A 27964-nucleotide genomic window follows, 5' to 3' on the forward strand; every position below is an offset into this window, starting at 1 on the left:
TTTGCTTCCATCGTACTGTTCCCTTCAGAAAACAGTATTTTATCAAAACAGTGTGTAAATCGGGCGAAACATATATATGGGAGCTATATCTAAATCGGAACCGATTTCAACCAAATTTGGTACAGACAGTTTGAATGTTAAATTTACTTCCTGTGCAAAATTTTAAGTAAATCGGAGTAAAATATTGGCCACTGTGGTCATATGCAAGTAAATCTGGCGACCGATATATATTGGAGCTATATCTAAATCTGAACCGATTTCAATAAAATTTGGCACACTTGACTACACTACTAATTGTACTCCTAGTGCAAAATTTCAATCAAATTGGGGTAAAACTCTGGTCTCTGGGACCATATTAGTCCATATCGGGCGAAAGATATATATGGGAGCTATATCTAAATCTGAACCGATTCAATAAAATTTGGTACACTTGACTATAGCACCAATTGTTCTTCTTGTGCAAAATTTTAAATTAATTAGGGTAAAACTCTGGCTTCTGGGGCCATATAAGTCCATTTCGGGCTAAAGATATATACGGGAGCAATGGACTGAATAGTATAAGTGAGCCTGAATCTTAATCGGACTGCCACTTTAAACTATATACGGGAGCTATATCTAAATCTGAACCGATTTCTTCCAAAATCAATAGGGCTCTATTCTGAGCCAAAAGACATACTTGTGCCAAATTTGAAGTCGATTGGACTAAAATTGCGACCTAGACTTTGATTACAAAAATGTGTTCACGGACAGACGGACATGGCTATATCGACTCAGGAGCCCACCCTGAGCATTTTTGCCAAAGACACCATGTGTCTATCTAGTCTCCTTCTGGGTGTTGCAAACATATGCACTAACTTATAAAACCCTGTTCCACAGTGTGGCGCAGGGTATAAATGTGAAATAGCATAGCGTGTTGCTTCTGTTTCGATTTTTCACAACTTCCCGAAGAACATTATCATTGCTTTTTTGACTACGCCAGTTTTTCTGGGATTTCATCGAATATTTTTACCCGTGTAAAATTCATTGCTTCTGATCCGCATTGTCACAACTGGCATTTTGGCTACGCTAGTTTTGCTGGGATATCATTGAAGATTTTTACCCCAAACTCCCTCACTGTTAACAAAAATTCACAAATGTTTCTTTCTCGGAACTGATTAAGTCTGTCTCTAAATGGGTCGTTATTGTGATCGCGTGGAGGTTGGAATTCAGAGCTATTGTCCACATATCAAGTCGTCTAAATCACAAAATGAGTGAATGATCTTCATTTGTACCATAGAAGTTTATCCACCAGATTCACAATGCCATCTCACCTAAAGTCATATGTTAGCTCAGCTCTGTATCGATAGTCATATAAGGATATGGTCACACTAGGCAAATATTTGACCAAAATGAGTTTCAAACATCTGGATACGGTTTTTGGAAAATAACCTTGCCATGATGTTATATATCCCATATGAGCTCAAAATATTTGCTGGTTTGGTTATGGCGACGGATTCTTTTTCGATTTCAGTCAAATATTTGCCCAGTGTGACCATATCATAAGTCATCCTATTGTAAATGGTGGCTTGGTCATTAGCATGGGTCGGTAATTTGCACTCATGAGGGCTATTATCTCGTTAGAACAGAAAAATTGGATGATCTGTACCAAAACAATGATAATATCTTTCCTGTTCATTAAATCCCTGACCTTCTTCCTCGTCAGTTCAATTGTACGATTTGGAGACACCTAAATATACTCTGCAATTCCATGTATATGAACATTGGTCGGTATTTGGCAGTCATGAGGGCTATTCTCCTGCTAGAGATTTTAGACACCTGGCTTTGAACCACGGCAATGAGTATATTTTTCCTGTCCATTAAATCTCTGAAATCTTCCTCGTCAGTCCCCGACTATTAAAATGTGCGATTTTGAGATCTGTTTAGATACCACCTGGCTCACTTGCCTATAGGACCGATCAATCCAAATCTTTGAAACCTTTACAAATTCGAGATGTCGTCGTCTTGCGGACGGGGCAAGTACTGGGATTTGTTGCCGTAGTAAAAATTTTAAATTTTAGTCCGACCCCGAAAAATAGATAGTGAGGTTTTTTTTTAGGATAAATCATGGTTTGATTTCCGAATTATGAGGGGGTTGACTACAGATTGAGGGTTAAACTGAAAAATGACGGACACGAGGAGGGCATTTGAGATGTAATCCCCCAGCCTAGACTGTTGTGAAACAAATACGCATCAAAAGGGTTATCCTCCGCGTGGATTGTTTTCAATTGTATTAGAAAGGACCAGCAATTTTTTTAAATTGAATTTCGCTATAGTTTCCAGTGTACGAGGTTGTTTTCGTAACACTCCATTCTGGGTTGCAAAATGCCCCATACTGTACAACAAAATAGGATGAGACCACTATTTACCCTATGGGGTATCTGGTTTGTAACCGGGCTACATACGTCTACCGCAGTTTGCTAGGGTTTTGGGTTACAGAATTTATCAGGATCTACAAGTCAGAGGTATATTAACCCGAGTTTCTCAAACGTTAAAACATCCAGGGTGTCACGGTTTTGCAGGCCAAGCGGGGTACGAGGTATTTTCGTAACAATGTATACTGGGTTGCAAAATGCTCTATACTCTACGACAATAAATGACATCCAATTTCCAAAGAAAACGCAAAGAAAAAAAAACGTAAAATCATTATCTTTGGAATCTTTAAAAATTACGTTGTTCAAAATTTTTCAATTCTTCAAAAATTTTGGGATAAAATCATCCAACTACAAAGCAATTCTACTACCAAATATTCTACTTGATCAAATTTTCTACAAAAAATATTAATATTTAGAAACAAAACAATGTTCTACTTACTTTCCTGCTGGATAGCTAACAGGACGAGGTATACGTGATTTAGATGCAGCCGCAGCATTGGCTGCTGCCTGAGCCGATGTGGGAGTGGAGCCGCCACTCTTTGTTTGTTCATTGCTAACCAATTCCTTAAGCATACTCGAATCCTTGCTCATAAGTTCCCATTGAATTTGCAAACGTTTAAAGCGATTACTTTCTGATTTACGCTTTTCCAATTCATCACGCTGTGAACAACGCCGGGTAGCTGTAGCTGTAGCACCCACCGTTGTTGCCGAAGGGTTTTGTAAGCGTAAAGCTGCTGCTGCATTATTGCTAGCACCAGTGGTGGCCATTGAAATATTCGGTGAATTGGGTGGGGTTGAAAACCGTTGCCTTGTCTCTGCTTGCATTTGGGCCAAGGCATTCTCTTGGCTCTCCTTGTCGTTAAACGATACCTTCTTTTGTTGACTTAAGGCTCGTGATACTTCCTTCTTCAAGGCTGCCGCATCATATTGAATATCTGGTTCGGAAGACTCTAAAATTGCAGCAATTTCTGCATAATACTTCAGTTCATTCCTCGGCAAAGAGGAAAGGAAATTCTCAGCCCTAACACGGGCATCTAAATCCTTGCGCGACAAACGTTCATTGCGGGGCTGGGGACTGGCATAGAGATCACAACCCGCACCTGGTCCTTCTTCCTCAAATACTTCTGCAAGCTCTTCAGCCGACCCAATTTGATAATGGTGATTGGGAGGCTCTTGCAGAGATCTTCGCTTTTCAAGTTTTGTTTGTTTGGCCTCATGCTCAATCATTGAGTTGCGTTTATTTCTTACCCCTGAGGAGCTTTTGCGTAAAATACCCCTGGGCATTGGCACAGGGGTGGTGGACTGCACCTTAGGACTCATCTCCACACCAGAATCCATACGCTGTTGTTCATATTGATAGACATACATTTGCTTAAGTTGATCACCACTGCCTGTGTTGCTAGAACCATTTTCAAATTCCGAATCGTCAAGCATGGTTGAAGATCCTCGATAACCCGATGAGGGTTGTTGACTAGAACCTGAGCTAGATGAAGCACCACCACCACCACCCGTTTCCGCCGTGGCTTCACGTTGGTCACGATGGAAATATTGATTGCAATCACATATATGAGGTCTATTGCGCCGCACTGGTGGTGTCAAACAGAAGAGGGGCTTCTGTGATAGTTCTGCTTCCAAATGGCTGAGTACTCCGTTGACTTCTGGAATGTGTTTTAGTCTTCGTCTATAATCACCTGGCAATAGGGTGACCAAGGAATGCCAATCCTTTACATGTTTATAGTCCATGGTCTTGAGAATTTCATCCTCATCACTGCCCACCATAAGACTGAAACGTTTCTTCAGTGAGGCACATGAAGAGGTGGCCGAGGTGGTACTACCAATTGAATTCTTATAGTTGAAGGGTGAAAATATAACATCGGGCGTTGCCGAGGTCTTGACGAAACCCAGATCGGGCAAAGCATAATTGGGATAAATGACATAGATGGGCGCTTGCCTCTCTTCCCCTAGATTATTTAGTTTTTCCAAGAATGAAGGTGGCACACAACGGAATCGATCACTTAAACTACTACGGGTACTCAGGGAACCACACGAGGTCTGCATGGATCGGGTAATCATTTCCGAACTTGAAGCATTTGAGATGGGCCTCGAAGCTTCACGAATTCTACGCTGTTTATTGCGTTCGGCTTTGGCAGATGATGAGGAGGACGATGATGAACCTTCCTGGCCCGATGACATATGGATCTGGGTCATTTGTTCCGAGGTATTATCTGAGGAAAGGAGACTAGCATTTGAATTATTGGTACTGTGCTGGGCAGCCAAATGATTTAGAGCGGGATTACGCAAGGGCATGCTACGTCTACGATGGGCTGGTGAATTTGTGGCGGTCAATGAACCCGTTGAACTAGAGCTGGGCTCCTCATCGTAGAACAAAGAGGAACGCCTTTGCTGTTGCATTTGTTTCTTGGGCGTAGACGATGAAGCATCCATTTGGAATGTCATTGGTGCGGCATCAGCCTCTTCATCGTGTCTACTTAGGGCAGATCCTTTACCCGAATCGTTCATACTCTTCTTACGTAATCGCTGTTCCAGCGACGAACTTGTGCTAGAGTTATTGGCATCACTGGACGGCCAACAGCCTGAGGAGACATCCATGCATGTGTGAGCACTTGGTTGATCTTCTAAAGAGCAATTTGTGCTTTTCTGTTTGATAAACAATTTGACTAGATTGAATGCTGGGGGATTCGATGAACCCGACGATGTAGAACCTGAAATGTGAGCCTTGTTCGAATGATGCGAAGTCAGGGTGGTAGAACCATTATTGCTGGCCATAGAGTTTGCTGAATGATTACTGGCCCCACTGCTACTGGCACCGGCACCCGCACCCGCAACACCACCACAACAACACCTATGTTTGTTGGGCTTATGATGATGATGACTTCCGGTACCGGATTGTTGCTGCTGCAGCTGATATTGATGCGTTTGGCTTAATACATTCAAACGCTCATCTATGGACGCTGCCGTGGAATTGGCTGTGATGGGTATCTGGCACATGGGCAAAAGATTACGACACTTCAAATTCGCCTCCATATTAGAGGTGGTAATCGCTTGTGATACATTCAATGGTTGTTGCTGCTTCACCTCCACCAATTGCTGTGATGGATGAATTTGTGTTTGACTTAAAATCATCACCTCTTCGCTGTCATCCCGCAAATTGGGTAAACTACTGCTCTTCCGTACACCCAGGGCATTGGTGAGCTGTTGTAGGGCTGGCCTACTGATGATAATGGCATCGGGGGTATTGTTATTATTACCTGATGGATATCTGCGGGCCGGAGAAGAAAGTAAAGCATATATACTGGATTTTTTTGTTTGCAGCGTAAAAATCATAGTATAAACACATATTGTCACACACACACGCACACACATATGATGAACATTTATAACCGATAATGTTGTTGTTTTGTTGGAGGATACAGGTGAGGTAGAGTGTGTGATGTGTTTTGGAAAATTTTGTTTTCATTTGAAGGGAAAACAAGGGGGGAAGAAAATAAATAGAAAGTAATTAAAATCTGTGTTTATAAAAATAAAATCTTTGTGTCAAGGGTTTAATATAGGAAAATATAATCGTTTTTTATTATAAAAAAAAATAAACAAAGACATGTTTGGAATCAACACGATGTGACTTACTGAAGAGTCTCGCCTTAATATGGATGCCAAAATTTGCAATTGAAATAAAATTTTGACAAAAATTTTCTATATAAATAAAATTTTGACAATATTTTCTATAAAAAATAAAATTTTAACTAAATTTTCTATAGAAATAAAATTTCGACAAAATTTTCTATAGAAATGAACTTTTGACAAAATTTTCTATAAAAATAAAATTTTGACACAATTTTCTATAGAAATAAAATTTTGACAAAATTTTCTATAGAAATAAAATTTTGACAAATTTTTCTATAGAAATAAAATTTTGACAAAATTTTCTATAGAAATAAAATTTTGACAAAATTTTCTATATAAATAAAATTTTGACAAAATTTTCTATAAAAAAAAATAAAATTTTCTATAGAAATAAAATTTTGACAAACTTTTCGATAGAAATAAAATTTTGACAAAATTTTCTATAGAAATAAAATTTGGACAAAATTTTCTATAGAAATAAAATTTTGACAAAATTTTCTATAGAAATAAAATTTTGACAAAATTTTCTATAGAAATAAAATCTTGACAAAATTTTTTATAGAAATAAAATTTTGACAGAATTTTCTATAAAAAAATAAAATTTTAACAAAATTTTCTATAGAAATAAAATTTTGACAAACTTTTCGATAGAAATAAAATTTTGACAAAATTTTCTATAGAAATAAAATTTGGACAAAATTTTCTATAGAAATAAAATTTTGACAAAATTTTCTATAGAAATAAAATTTGGACAAAATTTTCTATAGAAATAAAATTTTGACAAAATTTTCTATAGAAATAAAATTTTGACAAAATTTTCTATAGAAATAAAATCTTGACAAAATTTTTTATAGAAATAAAATTTTAACACAATCCATAGAAATAAAATTTTGACAAAATTTCTATAGAAATAAAATTTTGACAAAATTTTCTAAAGAAATAAAATTTTGACAAAATTTTCTATAAAAATGAAATTTTGACAAAATTTTCTATAGAATAAAATTTTGACAAAATTTTCTATAGAAATAAAATTTTGACAAAATTTTCTATAGAAATAAAATTTTGACAAAATTTTCTATAGAAATAAAATTTTGACAAAATTTTCTATAGAAATAAAATCTTGACAAAATTTTTTATAGAAATAAAATTTTAACACAATCCATAGAAATAAAATTTTGACAAAATTTTCTAAAGAAATAAAATTTTGACAAAATTTTCTAAAGAAATAAAATTTTGACAAAATTTTCTATAAAAATGAAATTTTGACAACATTTTCTATAGAAATAAAATTTTGACAAAATTTTCTATAGAAATAAAATTTTGACAAAATTTTCTAAAGAAATAAAATTTTGACAAAATTTTCTATAAAAATGAAATTTTGACAAAATTTTCTATAGAAATCAAATTTTGACAAAATTTTCTATAGAAATAAAATTTTGACAAAATTTTCTATAGAAATAAAATTTTGACAAAATTTTCTATAGAAATAAAATTTTGACAAAATTTTCTATAGAAATAAAATTTTGACAATATTTTCTATAAAAATAAAATTTTGACAAAATTTTCTATAGAAATAAAATTGTGACAATATTTTCTATAAAAAATAAAATTTTAACAAAATTTTCTATAGAAATAAAATTTCGTCAAAATTTTCTATAGAAATAAAATTTGGACAAAATTTTCTATAGAAATAAAATTTGGACAAAACTTTCTCTAAAAACAAAAATTGTGACAAAATTTTCTATAAAAATAAAATTTTCTATAGAAATACAATTTTGACAAAATTGTCTACAGAAATAAAATTTTGACAAAATTTTCTATACAAATAAAATTTTGACAAAATTTTCTATACAAATAAAATTTTGACAAAATTTTCTATACAAATAAAATTTTGACAAAATTTTCTTTAGAAATAAAATTTTAACAAAATTTTCTATAGAAATAAAATTTTGACAAAATTTTTTATAAAAATAAAATCTTGACATAATTTTCTATAGAAATAAAATCTTGGCAAAAATTTCTATAGAAATAAAATATTGACAAAATTTTCTATAGAAATAAAATTTTGCCAAAATTTGCAATAGAAATAAAATTTTGACAAAACTTTCTATAGAAATAAAATTTTGACAAAATTTTCTATAGAAATAAAATTCTGAAAAAATTTTCTATAGAAATAAAATTTTGACAACATTTTCTATAGAAATAATTTTTTTCCAAAATTGTCTATAGAAATAACATTTTGACAAAATTTTCTATAGAAATAAAATTTGGACAAACAATTTTAACTGAATTAGAAATTTTCATATTTCTCGATATCATACAAAAATATTGCAAATATATGGAAAATTTTAAAATGTTTCCAAATTAGTTCAAATGATAATTGCAAATGTTCGTATATATACATTTTTATTTGGCCAATGACGCACACCACACAATGTTAATCTCGTATAAAAAAAGCAATTTAAAATGCAAATTTTATAGCCAAATTTGTGGTGAATTTTATTTGAGATCTTTCGTGTTTTCAAAATTCAAAAATTTTGCGCAACTAAATCCTCTGCTTACAGTCCAGCTGATGGATAAGGTGCGGAGAAAAGAATTCGAACGATGGAATTATTTATCTACATCATCAAAGCGTCAATTTACGAAAAATGACAAACAGTCATACAAACAGACCACAATCAACAGCAACCACAACAACAGCGATCAAGTTAATACATTTAAATTAAAGACAATTGAAATGACCTCATGGACAAGAAGCTGCACTAAACTGAACCTACAATGAGGACAGTGGAAATACAAATGTATGGGCGATATACGAGTATTATTTCTATTCTTGTGTAATTTCTCTTTTTTTTCGAGAATTTCGAATACAATTTTGGCTGCCACCACCGGAAATTGAGTTGATCTCTTATGGGTGTATAAAATGGATTTCATGAATGAAATCAAATGATATTATGGTGAATCATAATCTTATTGAAAACTAGAGGAAATACATGTCTTTGTTTTATTTTTTTAGCAATTAAGGATATATAAAAAAACTGAAAATATTGGATAACTTTGGAATACTTTGTCTTGGGACACTAAAACAATGTTTGTTAAAAAGACTTCAGGACAAATTTTCAGTGAGTTCCAAATTACACCCTTTTGTATATATTTCACAATTTACTTTCTTTCTTACCTTTGTAATTGTGTCGTATGTGACTTTTGCAATTTATTACGCTGATTACACTGTTGAGGCTGCTCCGAACGTGACATAGATACTTCCAAAGATTTACGTTTGACAATATCATCTAAATTGCTATGTAAGTTTATGAAGTTTTGTTTGTTTTTCATGGCGATTTCATTGGGTTCTGCAAGAGGAAAATATAAAAGATTAGTCGAATGAATCCGTATTGTAAATCAAAGAAAAGGGAATTCGACCCAAGTTTCAATAAAACTGATTATTGAATTGATTTACAAAAAATGTAATTGTATTAATTTAAATTAGAAACTAAATGGAACTTAAAAATGTTAATTAATTGACAATAATAAATAAGTCAAATTTTGAAGGAATTATGTAGCTTTTCATATATGGTCTAACGACTTGACTTATTATGAAAAAAAAAAAAATAAAAACAAAATTAATTTAGCTAGTTGGACCTAAATTCATTGATGTAAAGAAGAAAACCTTTTTACATTTTTATACCAACGTTTCGTCAATACTTGTTGACTTCTTCCAGGGGATTTCGTCTATTTGAAAAATAATAAATTTAAAGATTACACTTTTTTTAATTACAAATTATTTTCTCAAAATTTACATTTAAAGACTTATATTACTTATATCACAGTTTTTAAACATAAATTTTAAACAAACGATATGAATATAAAATTAATATAAAATGAAAACAAAACACAGCTTAGATTTAGTATCACAGTCAATTAAGATATTGCAACTCTGTAACTAACGCTTAAAAAAATGTAAAAAGGTTTTCTTCTTTACATCAATGAATTTAGGTCCAACTAGCTAAATAAAACATAAAAGGAACAGAAAATATTGACCAATCAAACAATTAAACAAATTAATTTAAATCAAATAAAAATATTTAAATTTAAAATGCATTTATCATCTGTGTTGGATTGTTTTTCTTTTGATTTTTTTGTAACTTATATTCTATTTTTTTACTTTTACTTTTAAATTTAATTATAAGATGTTAGTTTAAAACGATAATATTTTAATTTTATTGTTTTTTTTACTTTGAATTTTCTTTTTTTTTTTATATAAATTAAAACTAAAAAAAATAAATTAAAATGTGTATCATAAAAATTACTATTTGAAGTAAAATCTTAATCTAAACTTAAAACCTAAGTTTAGTTATAATTTACTTTATTTAAATTTTAACTTAAACTAAAGTTTAGATTTAATTTACTTTATTTAATTTTATAATTTATTTTAGCTATATGTTTTTCATGTTTTGTTTACATCTAGATGTAGATTTACTTTTAAATTTGATTTTAATTTGTTTAATCTTGGTATATTATATTTATTTTAAATTTAATTAAAATTTAATTGTAATATTTTATTAAATTTAAATTAAAAATTGAGTTTTTTCTTAATCTTGGTATAAATTTATAATTTATTTATTTATATAATTTATTTATATTTTAATTTATTTATATTTCAATTTTAAAAGACAATTTTTTTAGTTTATTTATTATTTTATTTTGATATAAATTGAACTTAATTAGAATAAGTTAAATTAGACGACATTAAATTTGGTATGAATTTAATGTAATGTAATATTACGATAGTAAATTTTTATTTATTTTATATTTTAATTTTAAAAAAGTTAATCTTTTAATTTATTTAATTTTTTATTTTAATATAAATAAAAACTTAATTAGTTAAATCAGACAACATTAAATTTAATATCAATTTAATGTAATTAAATAATAATAATAATATTAATGTTATATTTATTTAAACATTAAAAAAAAATAATTTATTTAAATGTTTTAGTGTACATTATAATTTAATTGAAACTTAATTAGAATAAGTTAAATCAGACGTCATTAAATTTGGTATAAATTTAATGTAAATAAATATAATATAATAAATATTATATTTATTTAAAAATTTAAAAAAATATTTAAATGTTTTAGTGTACATTATAACTAATGTTTTAATTATTTTTTTTACTTTGAAATTGTTTTGTTTTATTTTGATAGAAATAAATTAGAATAAATTAAATTATACGAAATTAAATTTTCTATTATTATGTAAATTTCTATTATGTATTTTAAATAAAATATTATACTGAAGAAATTTTTCATTTAATTTTTTTACTTAATTAATTAAAATAAATTAAATTAGACGATATTAAACGTTATATTATTTGAATTGCTATGTGAATTAAAATTTTAATTTAAACTTAAATCTTTTATTTATATTATAATAATATTTTGTTTTTTTTTTTTTTTTTTATTGATATAAATTTATAAGCGGGCGATATTATATTATATTTAATTTAACCCTCTAATGCCCCAATTTTTTTGCCGGCTGATTAAATTTTCAATATAACCGACACAAAAGCAAGAATACTAAACAAGAAAAATTTATACGGTAAAATTCAGTATATGCTGCAAAGCCTCTTGAATAGTTTCAACTATGTTTTCTTTTTATTTTACCCATTTTTGTTGTCTTAAGGTGCGTTTTACTAAAAGCTTCCTTATTAAATGAAGCCCGCCTAAAGGCGGGATTGGGCATTAGAGGGTTAAATTTTGAATTTGAATTAAATATTAGATATATATTAATTTTTAGTGTACATTATAATATTTTAATTTAGTTTTTTTTCTTCTTTGAATTTAATTATTTTTTTTTAATTGTGATATAAATTTAAGCTAAATTAGAATAAATTATATCGGACAATATTAAATATTGTATTATAAAAGTAACTATGTTAATTATAATTTTAATTTAAACTTCAATTTTTTATTTACATTATAATTATATTTTATTTTTTATATTTGCTACTAAATTTTATTTAAATTTTCTTAATATTGCTATAAATTTATTAGTGTACGATATTATATTTAATTTAAAATAAGTATTAAATTTTTGTGTACATTATAATTATAATATTTTAATTAATTTTGTTTTTATTTTGAGTTTAATTTATTTTTTTTTTCAAATTGTAATATATTTTTAAATTAAATAAGACTAAATTAAATCAGACTATATTAAATGTTATATTATATAAATAACTAATAAAATTTTAATTTAAACTGAAAACTTAATTTTGGTTTAATTTATTTTAAATTGTTTACCTTAATTTAATTATAAACTTAAGTTGTTTACTTTTACTTTTAAAATTAATTTCAGTTTGTTTAATATTAATATAAATATAATATAAATATATTAATATTATAAACATTTTAGTCTACATTATAGTTATATTTTAATTATTTTTTTTTTCCTTTAAATTTAATTTTAATTTTCATATAAGTTTAAACTAAATTAGAATACATTAAATAAGACTATATTAATTCTAATTTGTAATATTATATTACTGAAGTTCAAAAAAAAAAAAAAAAACAACAACAATGGTTCGGTTTTAATTTATTATATTTAATTATTTTAATGTAAAATTAAATTTAAACATGTTTAATTAAATGTTGTTGAGTATAGTAAAATTGTATTAAATTATAATAAATTTGCAAATTATTAGAAACAAATATTAAAAAAATATATTAAAAAAAATTAAAATACATACACAATTCCTCTAAATTACTTATTTTATTTTATTATTATTATTATTTTTTTTTTTGTTGATTTAATACTCCACTTCTTGCCACTGATCGAACTCCCCTTTTTTCAATAACAAAAAATCCTTCTACTTACCATAAAAACTCTCATCCGAATATAGAACACTACCCTCAAATGCTATGGTGTAATTATCCTTATTCGCCTTACATGTGAGTATTATATCACCATCATCCGGATAGCCATCCATATCCAATGAATCCACCGAAATGTGCGATTCTTTAACGGGTGAAAATAACAATTCGGATTTGCAAAATGAATTATCGATCAATTCATTGGTGGATGTTGTTGATATCTGTGACATTGTGTTAGCTGCCATCATCTGTTGATGATGTAGAGGTAGACCTCCACCACCAACACAGCCGCCGCCGACACCACCCATGGCCATATTTTGGGTAGGCATTAAATGCTGTTGCATCATCAATGACTGTTGCAGGCGATTGCCACCCAAACTCTTACAATACGATGGTAATTGGGAAAGCAATGAATGTATATCCTCAGCACGAAAACTTTCCATATCCACTTCAGCTAAATTGGCATCAAGATTTTTGGCCAAATCCTCATAGATAAGATCGCCAAGGCCATTATAGGAAGCCGATAGAGAAGATAGGACACTGCGTTGCATGCCACCACAGCCATCTCTATAGCCATAGTCCAAGAACCACTGATAATCAGAATTGTCATGGGTAAAATCATGAGACGAGGCCAAAGAACAGTTTAAATTGTTGCCCATATAAGCATTACCACCACCACCACAAGCATTGTTTAACCCACCACCAACACCCGTTGTATGGTTATAACCTACCAAATGTTGCTGAGCCTGATTGGGCAACATGTTGCCGCCACCCGTCGATGACTCATATGGCAGCATATTATTGCTGCGAGATCCTGGTGTTGTGGCATTACTGTTGTAATCCGATTCTGGTGTTATAGCCGTAGCCATATTGTTGCTATTCTGTTGTTGTTGCTGCTGCTGCTGATTGTTGTTGCCACAATTGAGAAAATTCAAATCAGCCTCGTCATAAAATACACTACCACTATCCGTGTTCGTAAGAACCTGCTCATTCAGTATAATACTGCGCAAAGCGTTATTATATCGATCCAAATTGCTTAGAACAATGGCAACATTTTGTTTAAGACTCTCCTCAGACAATTCGTCGTCTGTGGCGCCCGAGTCTTTGTTTAGCAACAATTGTTGCTGTTGATATTGCAAATGTTGTTGCTGTGATAGAAGATCATTCAAATGTTGCTGATATTGTGTATGTGTTAGAAATGGCAATTTGCGACGTTGCTGATAGTTGTTGTATTGTTGACCACATCCACCAACGCCCGTTGTTGTTGTCGTCGCCGTCGTATTTATAAATGGTGAATTTTGTGGTGAATTAAAGGGTTTACGATAATTCTGATTGTAATGTGTAGGGGAATGTGTTACAGATGATGCCGCCGATGAGGGTGAACGTAGCAGGAGGTCATTTAATTTATTGGCAATATTTGCAGAAGAATTTGTAGTTGTTGTCGTCGTCGTTGTTGTTGCAGATGATGGGATTGTTTGATGATTATTTTTACAATTATTGATGATTTGTTGTTTTAGTGTTTGTGTGAATTGTTTGTTAAATTGTGCATTGAATGTATTGGTGTTACTATGTTGTGGTGTATTGAGATTTGTTATATGTGGTGAATTGTTTATCGTTTGTGGGTATGGTATATAATGATGGCGTGGTGAATTTTGAAGCGGTTGAGATGATAAATGAGTTTTGTTGTTGATGTCGTTGTTCGTAGAGAATTCTGTCATGCCACGATAGGATTTTGGTCCTGCAAAGAGAATAAAAGAAATTCAGAAATTAGTAAAAGATTGAAAGAAGTTATTAACAACATTAATTCAAAAAAATAGTTTTATGATTTGTGATCATTATTTAAATTTAAATAAATTTCAAAAATTAATCATTTCTCTTGGAAAATAATAAAATTGTTTTATACTGTTGAGTGGTTTAGACATGGCGCCCGATTATAATTACAAAATTTCTTCATATCCCTTTGGAGCATTTTAATTGGTAAATACGAAAAATGTTTTAGTATTGTGAATTGTTTAATTCTGGCGCCCGATCATTTAAATTAATTTCATAATATAAGGGAACATTTTTAAAATATATCCTGTTATGAATATTCCAAAGTATATTATTTTAGTGGAGACAATACTAATTTGTTACGATGTCATCAGAAAAATAAAAGGTGGACACCCTCGGTCGCCTAAATTTTGTCCACATTTGGGAGGTACCCAGGTATAAAAGGTTAATTTTAATGTGTTAATATAGCAAACGTCCCCAGACAACAGTCCATATTTGGGAGGTGTTCGGTTATCAGAGTGTCCAAGTTTGAGAGGTTTCACAGTATTTGCTAAAGTCCTTTTTTGAGAAACCGCTACATACTCTATGCCATTTCCCCCAAAAATAGAAATTATTTTAATATTTTTAATTGTTCAGATATGTGCCAGATCATAATATTAATTTCAAAACTACAAAAATTCTTCTTTTCGTATTTAATATTTTAATCGGTAAATAATAAAATTGTGTTAGTATTTTGCATTGTTCAATTGGCGCCCGACTTTATGGCATTTATGAATTGTTTAATTCTGGCGCCCGATCATAGTATTAATTTCATAACTACAAAAATTCTTCTTCTTTTTTTATTTAATATTTTAATCGGTAGATAATAAATTTGTTTAAGTATTTGGTGCCCGACTTTATGAATTTATGAATTGTTTATTTCTGGCGCCCGATCATATAAAAGAAGAAAATTGTTAAAGGATATATTTCCTAAAGTCCTTCTTTGAGACCTCTACAGACTCTATCACCTTTCCCTGAATAATAAAATTATTTTAATATTTTAACCTATTTAGATCTGGCGTCCGATCATAATATTAATTTCATAATAGGTAAATAATAAAATTGTTTTAATATTTTGAATTTTTCAGATCTGAATTAATTTCATAATTACAAAATTTTCTTCATATCCTTTTAGTAATCGGTAAATAATAAATCGGTAAATAATAAAATTGTTTCATCGGTAAATAATAAAATTGTTTCAATCGGTAAATAATAAAATTGTTTCATTATTTTTAAATGTTAAATTCTGGCGCCCGATCATATAAATTGATTTTATAACATCAACAAATATTTTCAAAAGATTTCTTGGTCCACTAATTTGTGTGTTCTGCCATCTTACACATTGAAGCGTTGAAATTTTCTTTGGTAAAACTCTGTTTTGAGAAATCGCCAGAGACTATATGTCTTTTCCTCTCACACTCATTGCATATGGATGATAGGTTAGGTTAGGTGGCATCCCGATGTATCAGCCTCACTTAGAATACTCAGTCCATTGTGATACCACAGTGGTGAACTTCTCTCCTATCACTGAGTGCTGCTCGATTCCATGTTAAACTCAATGACAAGGGACTTCCTTTTTATAGCCGAGTCCGAACGGCGTTCCACATTGCAGTGAAACCACTTAAAAAAGCTTTGAAACCCTCAGAAATGTCACCAGCATTACTGAGGTGGGATAATCCACTGCCGAAAAACTTTTTTGGTGTTCATTCGAAGCAGTAATCGAACCCACTACCTTGTGTATGCAAGTCGGGCATGCTAACCATTGCACCGCGGTGGTATATAGATGACCCAGATGAAAACGTTATGGCCTTAGTTTTATAATTCAATAATTCCGGCGACATTTCATAACATAAAAAACCTCATGACTGACATGCCATTCGAATTCGGTTAAATGAAGGAAAACTTTAAAATTAATTTAGGAGAAGTTTCTCCTTGTTCTTCGTTTCTAATTAATAAATTATCGAATTATCCAAACTTATGAATTATTATTGAATGATGTTTGTGGCTATCGATCACAGACATGACGGCATAGATGACATTGTCAAATTGACATAGATTGGCATATTACAATAAATTATAAACGGTTTATTACATCATTGAAGATTTCTAGCAATAAGCTCTAGGAATACCCAAACTCTGGCGCCCGATCATGGATGTTTGTTTTGTCAAATTGGCATAGATTAGCATATTACAATCAATTAAAAACGGTTTATTATATCGTTGAACATTTCTAGCAATAAGCTTTAGGAATACCCAAACTCTGGCGCCCGATCATTGATGAAAATATTATGAGTTGGCAAATATTATTAGGCTAAGCCTAATAGATTGAAATAAATAAAACATAAAAATACATAAATGATAAAGCCTTTCGGCAATAGCTCAAAAGTTTTGATTATGCAAATATATTTGGTGATTCCACTTCAACTTTGTAAATTTAATACAAATTTTACGACCAGTATGAATATGAACCATAATTTCCTGTAGTTTGTTGAATTTTCGTAGAAAATATGCATACGCAAAAGTATTATTTTTCTATAAAATATTTCATTTATAATACAATGCTATAGAAAATTTGATGTTTTGATAAGAAATATTAAAATTTAAAAAATTGGCGCCCGATCACATATATGGATTTCGAAACCTAAAAAATATACAATTACATTTCTTTAAATTTATAGAGATATATGGTATATATTTAAAATTGTTTTATTGCCCTCGATTTTTTAAATCATAAATGGTTTTTTATATTCAAAACTTAATTGGAAAATGGCTCATAAAAATATTTCCAAAATTTTTCATTTTTATTTTTTACCACAGCACACACTATTGCCTCTAAAACTCCGCATTTTTATTTCCACTTTAGAAATCAATTCAATTAACATTTATGACTTTCACTTTTAACGAATAATAAAAAATGGGGGGAAAAATATCTTCAGAGAAATGAAGTAGCTGTATGTGCAACAAAAAAAGAAAAAAATCGTTTGTCATTGTTTCGACCGCTAAATATCTTATATTGATAATTTAAGGCCCAGCCCTTGCGCCCATTAACTATAACAGGGGGAGCAACATGAAGTGGCAGTTAATAGAGAAACACTAGCTATACCATGCACACTTAAGAAAATTTGTTTTTATTAAAAATTACCCCAAAAGAATAAAGAAACGAATGACATACTGGAAATTTATGTTGCAAATGCTCTGGAAGACTGATATTGATGATGTGGCTGGCATAATTTGAAGGTATCATTAAACAAAACGAAAAAAATATTAAATTCCATTATAGGCATAATTTTATGATGTGTTACTTGACATCTCCCATTGGGAAAATATTCTACACTTCACTACACTTCCATATATAGAACAAATGATGACAAATTTTATTGCAGCCCATATACATTGGTTATTGTATATATGAAATTGAAAGAAATTTGATTTTATGACATAGTAAAAATATTCCAATTGAAAGTCCATGGAACAAAACAGATGTAGAGTAAGGAGAAAAATAGTAAATCAAAGCATTTTATATATCATATATATGGTAAGCGTAATTTTGATGAAATTTTATAAAAATATATAATTTTATTTCTATATTCAATACATACGTTTATTATGTTTACATCATAAAAATAAAGCAAGCTTATAAAAATATTGTATTAAAGCAAATCTAATTAAGAACCGCATTAGAACGTGTTATAAATATTTTGTATTTCCAAGTTCAATTTGGCGCCCGATCACATATGCCAAAATTTGTAGCTACATTTTTCCAGTGGCCGAGTGAGATTTTAAATTCTTTCATAGGTTTATAGGTTTCTTTCATTTTATTAAAGCAAATCTAATTACCACACAGAAAAAAATGTCACCAAAATATTTCCAATTAAAAAGTTAATTGAAGTTGAAAATTTTTTCAATTAATAAATTATTTGATACAATTAACTTTTTAATCATGATAGAATCATTAAACTAATTAAGTCAATGATAGAAAATTTTAAAATTTTTTAAAATTTAAAATTAAAAATTTAAAAAAAAGTGTCATCACGTTTTTTTTTTAACTGAATTAGTCTTCCGAATTTGATTAAAAAGTTAATTGTATCAATTAATTTCGTGATTGAATCAGAAAAAAAAATTTTGTGTGTATCCGGATTAAAAAATATAAATTCGGAAGTGTTTATATTTTTGTTTTTATTTATTTAAATTGGCGCCCGATCATCTTATCCTTTTAGTACATTTCAATTGGTAAATAATAAAATTGTTTTAATAGTTTAATTCTGCTATGACAATTCTTCTAACAATAAAATTATTTTAACCCTTAAATGCACAAGAACACCGACAATATATAATATGGAAAATGGTGGAAAGGACATCTGCACAGTACATTTTTTTGCAAAATTTTGTTTTTGCGTTTTTTTTTTTGCAAAAATAGATACAGTGCATAATAAACTAAGTTTTTGTTTAAAAATAAACAACCCAGCAAAAAAAATTGGAAGACGTTTTTTTTGTTGGTAATTTGATTGTATTAGAGCATAGAAAATAGAGATATTTTTACACTACACAAAATTGTTTACCAACATTCCTTTTATTTCTAGTAAAAGTTAATTATTCCCCAATTTGTAGGTTTTTACATTTTCTGGCAATTTTATTTTTCAAATTTCTTTCAATTTTGGTTCCAGTTTACACAGAAATATTTTTTGAAACCGCGTTATGATGTTTTAAATGCAATAAACTTAATTTCGTAGAATTCAGTCTAAATTTTAAGACAGAAGAATTTTTCTGGTTGAATCCTAAAAGATACAGTGTGGGTTAATATTTGGTGTTCTTCAGTTTTGGATCGGGCGCCAAATTTAATTTAATTTCATAATTATAAAATTTCCTTCATATCTTTTTGGTGCATTTCAATTGGTGAATACCATCATATATTCTAATGTTTTTGACCACATTACTCTTTTGGTCAAATGTTCCCTAACATGACTTTAAATTCTTTCACAGGTTTATAGGTTTCCTTCATAGAAAAGCTAATAAAAATATTTTAGTAAAAAAAATATATCTAATCACAAACCGTATTAGGTTAGGTTAGGTGGCAGCCCGATATTTCAGGCTCACTTAGACTATTCAGTCCATTGTGATATGATAATGAGTGCTGTCCGACCGTATTTGGAAGTGTTATATATATATTTTTTTTATTTGTTCAAATTAGCGCCCGATCATATATGCTAATGTTTTTAGCTACATTATTCTATTGGCTGAATGTGATTTTAAATTTTTTCATAGATTTATAGGTTTCTTTCATTGGCATACAATAAAAATAGTTTATTAAAGCAAATTTAATTTAAATATATTTTTTATTAGTTTACATTGGCGTCCGATCATCTTATCCGTTTAGTGAATTTTAAATAATAATTAATAATATTGTTTTAATATTCAGAATAGTTCAATTCTGGCCTCTATGGCACTTTCTTTAATAATATTTTTTTTTAATATTAGGAGTTCTTCAGTTTTGGCGCCCGATCATAAAATTTTGGAATTCGTAATTAAAAAATTTTCTTCATATCATTCTCGTGCATTTGAATACTACAATCCGATCACATATGCTAATATTTTTGGCTACATTACTCTTTTGGTCAAATATTCCCTAAAATAAATTTAAATTATTTCATAGGTTTCTTTCATAGGCAAGCTAATGAAAATATTTTATTAAAGCAAATCTAATTACCAACCGTATTAGGATGTGTTATATTTATATTTTTTAGTTGTTTACATTGGCGCCGGATCATATATGCAAAATGTCCCCAACATGACTCTTATTTTTTTTTTCAAAAGTTTATAGGTTTTATTCATAAGCAAGTTAATAACAACTTAATTAAATTAATTACATTTAATTAAAATAAGATAAAATAAATAAAATAAATATTTAATTAAATTATAAAAAAAATCGGAAACGTTATATTTTGTTATTTGTTTAAATTGGCGCCCGATCGTATATGCTAATGGTTTTTAGCTACATTATTCTATTGGTCAAAAATTTCATCAATATGACTTTAAATTCCTTAATACATTTATAAAGTCTATTGAGGTTAGACCATCAAAGACAAACTAATAAAATATTTTATTAAAGTTTTGGCGCCCGATCATAAAATTTTGGAATTCGTAATTACAAAATGTTCTTCATATCATTTTCGTGCATTTGAATACTACAAACCGATCATATATGCTAATGTTTTTGGCTACATTACTGTTTTGGTCAAATATTCCCTAACATGACTTTAAATTATTTCATAGGTTTCTTTCGTAGGCAAGCTAATGAAAATATTTTATTAAAGCAAATCTAATTACCAACCGTATTAGGATGTGTTATATTTATATTTTTTATTTGTTTACATTGGCGCCCGATCATATATGCAAAATGTCCCCAACATGACTCTTATTTTTTTTTTCAAAAGTTTTTAGGTTTTATTCATAAGCAAGTTAATAACAACTTAATTAAATTAACTACATTTAGTTAAAATAAGATTAAATAAATAAAATAAATATTTAATTAAATTATAAAAAAATCGGAAACGTTATATTTTTTATTTGTTTAAATTGGCGCCCGATCATATATGCTAATGGTTTTTAGCTACATTATTCTATTGGTCAAAAATTTCATCAATATGACTTTAAATTCCTTAATACATTTATAACGTGTAACCTCAATACCATCAAAGACAACTAATAAAATATTTTATTAAAGTTTTGGCGCCCGATCATAAAATTTTGGAATTCGTAATTACAAAATTTTCTTCATATCATTTTCGTGCATTTGAATACTACAATCCGATCATATATGCTAATGTTTTTGGCTACATTACTCTTTTAGTCAAATATTCTCTAACATGACTTTAAATTATTTCAAGGGTTCTTTCATAGGCAAGCTAATGAAAATATTTTATTAAAGCAAATCTAATTACCAACCGTATTAGGATGTGTTATATTTATATTTTTTATTTGTTTACATTGGCGCCCGATCATATATGCAAAATGTCCCCAACATGACTCTTTATTTTTTTTTTCAAAAGTTTATAGGTTTTATTCATAAGCAAGTTAAAAACAACTTAATTAAATTAATTACATTTAATTAAAATAAGATAAAATAAATAAAATAAAATAAATATTTAATTAAATTATAAATTATATTATTTGTTTAAATTGGCGCCCGATCATATACGCTAATGGTTTTTAGCTACATTATTCTATTGGTCAAAAATTTCATCAATATGACTTTAAATTCTTTAATACATTTATAACGTCTAACCTCAATACCATCAAAGACAAACTAATAACATATTTTATTAAAGTTTTGGCGCCCGATCATAAAATTTTAGAATTCGTAATTACAAAATTTTCTTCATATCATTTTCGTGCATTTGAATACTACAATCCGATCATATATGCTAATGTTTTTGGCTACATTACTCTTTTGTTCAAATATTCCCTTACAGGACTTTAAATTATTTCATTGGAAAATATTTTATTAAAGCAAATCTAATTACCAACCGTATTAGGATGTGTTATATTAATATTTTTTATTTGTTTACATTGGCGCCGGATCATATATGCAAAATGTCCCCAACATGACTTTTATTTTTTTTTCCAAAAGTTTATAGGTTTTATTCATAAGCAAGTTAATAACAACTTAATTAAATTAATTACATTTAATTAAAATAAAATAAAATGAATAAAATAAATATTTAATTAAATTACAAAAAATTATTAAATTATAAAAAAATCGGAAAAGTTATATTTTTTTATTTGTTTAAATTGGCGCCCGATCATATATGCAAACTGTTATCCAAATTCTTGCATGGGTTTATAGTTTTCATTCATAGGCGAGCTAATGAAATATTTAAGCCAATCTAATTACCAACCGGATGAAATAATAAAAATTCGTAAGTGTTATAATTTTTTTATTCATTTAAATTGGCGCCCGATCATATATGCTAATGGTTTTACATTACATAATTCTATTGGTCTAAATTTCCCCAACATCATTATAAATTCTTTAATACCTTTATAACGTCTACCCCACAATACCCTCAAACATTTAAAAAAAACTAATAATATATAGCGTTTTTATAGGATCTCTAAAATAAGACGACCGATCATGTATATATAACCTTTAAAACATTTATTATTCACAAATGCTTCAAGTTGTAAATGTAAGACTGTTATCACTCACAATATTACCATACTCTGAATTTGTCTTCAATGAATTTCTTTCCCTATCATTTGAGGCGTTACATGTATGGCTCATATCATATGATATACAACCTGCTACTCCATAAAAACAAATGTTGTAAAATCTCTGGCAAGTACATTCTCATGTATGATGTAAGAGCATTTTGTTGTCCAAACAAAATGATTCCCATTGAAGAATAAGCTTTACCCGCCAAAAATTCTTAGTTCCCATAAAAGAAAACATTAGTTTTGCCCCCCAAAAAAAAAGTCATCTTTGAGGAGCTTGAAGTTAAAATAAAATTTTATGTAAAACACATGTGGGACATATTGGATTAGCAGTGGAGAGATAAAATGAAAAATAGAAAAAAAATGAACCCCTCTAATTTTTCAAAAAATTATAAAATACTATTTTTCTAGAGTCTTGCTATTTGCCGCATTTTGTATGGGGGAGGAGGAGTATACACGAAACACTTGATAATTAACACTTGTCAAATGACTTTACCACAGCAGACAACAGCATCATTTTGTCTACTGCCAACATGAAATTGAAGAAAAAAAAAGTTTTCTATAAAAATAAAAATTTGAGTTATGTGTTTTTGGGGGGGCTATCTTATATGGGGCAATTTAAATCGTTTTTTGCCCCGCCAACATAATCACTTGTTTTTCTCAATGTATGTAAAATTACAAAATTTCTTGTTTGATAATCGAAAACTATAAAGATAATATTTTAGGTTTACTTAAATCCTCCAAAAATAAAAAAAATTATTATGAAACTTTTTTTTGTTATTTATTTATTGACCATAGAAGGGATATGTATGGAAATAGAGAGGGTTTGTTGCCCTTGACAACAACTTGCGATATTCGACTTAAAAATAACTAAAATTTCATGTCTAAGTTTTAAATTTCCAAGAAAAATAATCCCCAACTGTTTTGAAAGTTTTAAATATTTTCGTCTGTTTTTGTGGGGAAGAGGAGAAAAGAAGCTAATATTGAAGTATTTCGATTTCGAGATATCTATGAATTCTATAGTTCTTCCAATGATAAGAAGGGTGATTTTGTGGAGGAGGGAGAAATCGAATATATTTAAATTTTTAAATCTATTGGGGTTAAAAACACTTGTCACCATTGGAAAAAAATAAAAACAATATTTTTATTTGTCTTCTACATGAAATCAATAATTTAATAGATTTGGTATTTATAGCATGGTACACTGAGAAGAGATTGGATGGATAGCGTTGTCTCAATATTTTTCCGGTGCTGTTGAATATTTTTTGTTCCAACCATTTGGCGAAAATTCCAATAAATTCTATGTTGCAAATGCCTTTTTTATTTTCTATTCATTTTAATAAGTAACAGGTTGGCTGATAAGTCCCCGGTCTGACACATAGATGGCGTCGCTAGTATTAAATACATATTAATTTTATATAATACCAACCTTCAAATAATTCGTGTCAAAATTTGACGTCTGTAAGTCAATTAGTTTGTGAGATAGAACGTCTTTTGTGAAGCACCTTTTGTTATTGTAAAAAAAAATAGAAAAAAAGGAATTTCGTGTTTTGATAAAATACTGTTTTCTGAAGGGGGAAAATACGGTGGAAGCAAAAACTTGGCTTGATAATGAGTTTCCGGACTCTGCTCCAGGGAAATCAACAATAATTGATTGGTATGCAAAATTCAAGCCTTGTGAAATGAGCACGGAGGACGGTGAACTCAGTGGACGCCCGAAAGAGGTGGTTACCGACGAAATCATCGAAAAATCCACAAAATGATTTTGAATGACCGTAAAATTAAGTTGATCGAAATAGCAGAGGCCTTAAATATATCAAAGGAACGTGTTGGTCATTCATTCATCAATATTTGGATATGCGGAAGCTCTGTGCAAAATGGGTGCCGCGCGAGCTCACATTTGACCAAAAACAACAACGTGTTGATGATTCTGAGCGGTGTTTGCAGCTGTTAACTCGTAATATACCCTAGTTTTTCCGTCGATATGTGACAATTGATGAAATATGGCTCCATCACTACACTCCTGAGTCCAATCGACAGTCGGCTGAGTGGACAGCGACCGGTGGACCGTCTCCGAAGCGTGGAAAGACTCAAAAGTCCGCTGGCAAAGTAATGACCTCTGTTTTTTGGGATGCGCATGGAATAATTTTTATCGATTATCTTGAGAAGGGAAAAACCATCAACAGTGACTATTATATGGCGTTATTGGAGCGTTTGAAGGTCGAAATCGCGGCAAAACGGCCCCATATGAAGAAGAAAAAAAGTGTTGTTCCACCAAGACAACGCACCGTGCCACAAGTCATTTGAGAACGATGGCAAAAATTCATGAATTGTGCTTCGAATTGCTTCCCCACCCACCGTATTCTCTGGCCCCCAGCGACTTTTTCTTGTTCTCAGACCTCAAAAGGATGCTCGCAGGGGAAAAATTTGGCTGCAATATGAAGAGGTGATCGCCGAAACTAAGGCCTATTTTGAGGCTAAACCGAAGGAGTACTACCAAAATGGTATCAAAAAATTGGAAGGTCGTTATAATCGTTATATCGCTCTTGAAGGGAACTATGTTGAATAATAAAAACGAATTTTGACAAAAAAAAAATGTGTTTTTCTTTGTTAGACCGGGGACTTATCATCCAACCTGTTATAACTTAACTCAGTTTTATTTAAATTTGGATAAAATTTTGAAATGTTATAGTTCCCGAAAAACTTAATGAATTGATATGGGAAAACGCTTAGATTTACAAGTTTTCTCCGCATATTTTCTTTAAAAATTTGCTATTTATATAGATGTGTGCAAAGTAACCATATATATAGAACGGAAAAAATAGTTCTAGATAAAAGCAAAAATAATGGAAATTTTTTGTTTTTGGTTTATTTAGTTTATTTTAATTCAATATGATTTACATTATGCACGTTTAAATTTGAATAATTTTTAAAATGAATAAACATATAGTAGATTGTACATATTTATTTAAAGGTCCTGGAAAAAAAATTAATGAATTAATATGGGAAAACGCTGAGAGGTATACGCTTCCTCCATATGTTTACTTTAATAAATTGCAATTTTTATGGATGTGTGCAAAGTAACCTTAAATATGTTATGAAAGAGATATGCATTTTAAATATTTTTTCTAGATAAATGAAAACAAAAACTGTAATTGTTCCCGAAGTTGTAAACTAATTGATATGTATGTAAACGTAGGCAATACTGAATGTTGAAAAAGGTAGTACTAGTTAAGCCAAAAATAAGTATTTTTAAGATTTTTTTTAAATTATTTTATATATATATATATATATATATATATATATATATATATATATATATATATATATATATATATATATATATATATATATATATATATATATATATATATATATATATATATATATATATATATATATATATATATATATATATATATATATATATATATATATATATTATATATATATATATATATATATATATATATATATATATATATATATATATATAAAGGGTGATTCTTTTGAGGTTAGGATTTTCATGCATTAGTATTTGACAGATCACGTGGGATTTCAGACATGGTGTCAAAGAGAAAGATGCTCAGTATGCTCTGACATTTCATCATGAATAGACTTACTAACGAGCAACGCTTGCAAATCATTGAATTTTATTACCAAAATCAGTGTTCGGTTCGAAATGTGTTTATCGACAAATTTTGTTCAGCGATGAGGCTCATTTCTGGTTGAATGGCTACGTAAATAAGCAAAATTGCCGCATTTGGAGTGAAGAGCAACCAGAAGCCGTTCAAGAACTGCCCATGCATCCCGAAAAATGCACTGTTTGGTGTGGTTTGTACGCTGGTGGAATCATTGGACCGTATTTTTTCAAAGATGCTGTTGGACGCAACGTTACGGTGAATGGCGATCGCTATCGTTCGATGCTAACAAACTTTTTGTTGCCAAAAATGGAAGAACTGAACTTGGTTGACATGTGGTTTCAACAAGATGGCGCTACATGCCACACAGCTCGCGATTCTATGGCCATTTTGAAAACTTCGGAGAACAATTCATCTCAAGAAATGGACCGGTAAGTTGGCCACCAAGATCATGCGATTTGACGCCTTTAGACTATTTTTTGTGGGGCTACGTCAAGTCTAAAGTCTACAGAAATAAGCCAGCAACTATTCCAGCTTTGGAAGACAACATTTCCGAAGAAATTCGGGCTATTCCGGCCGAAATGCTCGAAAAAGTTGCCCAAAATTGGACTTTCCGAATGGACCACCTAAGACGCAGCCGCGGTCAACATTTAAATGAAATTATCTTCAAAAAGTAAATGTCATGGACCAATCTAACGTTTCAAATAAAGAACCGATGAGATTTTGCAAATTTTATGCGTTTTTTTTTAAAAAAAAGTTATCAAGCTCTTAACAAATCACCCTTTATATATATATATATATATATATATATATATATATATATATATATATATATATATATATATATATATATATATATATATATATATATATATATATATATATATTCTAACTATCCTTATTTTTTAAAATAACCTATTCACCATTTCCCTCCTGTTTGTATAAATTACTTATTATGTGAATGCCTCTCTCTACTTTCTAGACTATTTTGATAAAGTTTTTCTTAAATTGTATACATGTCATGTTTGAAAAAAATGCTATTCACGTTTCGATACACAAAACGGAAGACGTCCCCATATTGTTATGCCGCATACAAGAACATGCATAGCAATGACATTAAAAGAAATTTAACATTGACATAATTTGTTTTCAAATTTCTTGTAAACAGACACTTTGGACTTTTGACTTCATCCTCCCGTTAAGTAAACCCATACAACTAAATTCAAAATATCTTGCTAGTGTTTTTTCCTGCGATTAACTACGCAAAAATATACCAAAAGAGAATATGTTGTTTTTCATTTTTAGTTTTTGCATAAAAAATCAACGACTGCAATAGACATGAAGATTCACCTTGAATTTTATGAGAATGTTTCTAAC

General features: G+C 29.5%; 1 protein-coding gene across 7 annotated transcripts in view; it reads right to left on the reverse strand.

Moving 5' to 3' along the window:
- Positions 1–27964, reverse strand: part of LOC142221004 (ubiquitin carboxyl-terminal hydrolase 12/46 homolog) — a 345234-nt gene that overhangs the window by 6951 nt on the left and 310319 nt on the right. For 5 of the 7 annotated variants that reach the window (XM_075290515.1, XM_075290532.1, XM_075290523.1 and 2 more), the window contains 3 exons: positions 12931–14664; positions 9232–9403; positions 2851–5724 (listed from right to left, as the gene is read on the reverse strand). In XM_075290515.1, the coding sequence (XP_075146630.1) occupies positions 2851–5724; positions 9232–9403; positions 12931–14644 (4760 nt within the window). In that variant the 5' untranslated portion in view covers positions 14645–14664. The remainder of the gene's footprint in view (positions 1–2850; positions 5725–9231; positions 9404–12930; positions 14665–27964) is intronic. The other 2 variants (XM_075290500.1, XM_075290493.1) reach the window with 2 other exon arrangements.

This window comes from Haematobia irritans, chromosome 1, assembly GCF_050003625.1.
Source record: "Haematobia irritans isolate KBUSLIRL chromosome 1, ASM5000362v1, whole genome shotgun sequence".
NCBI lineage: Eukaryota > Metazoa > Arthropoda > Insecta > Diptera > Muscidae > Haematobia > Haematobia irritans.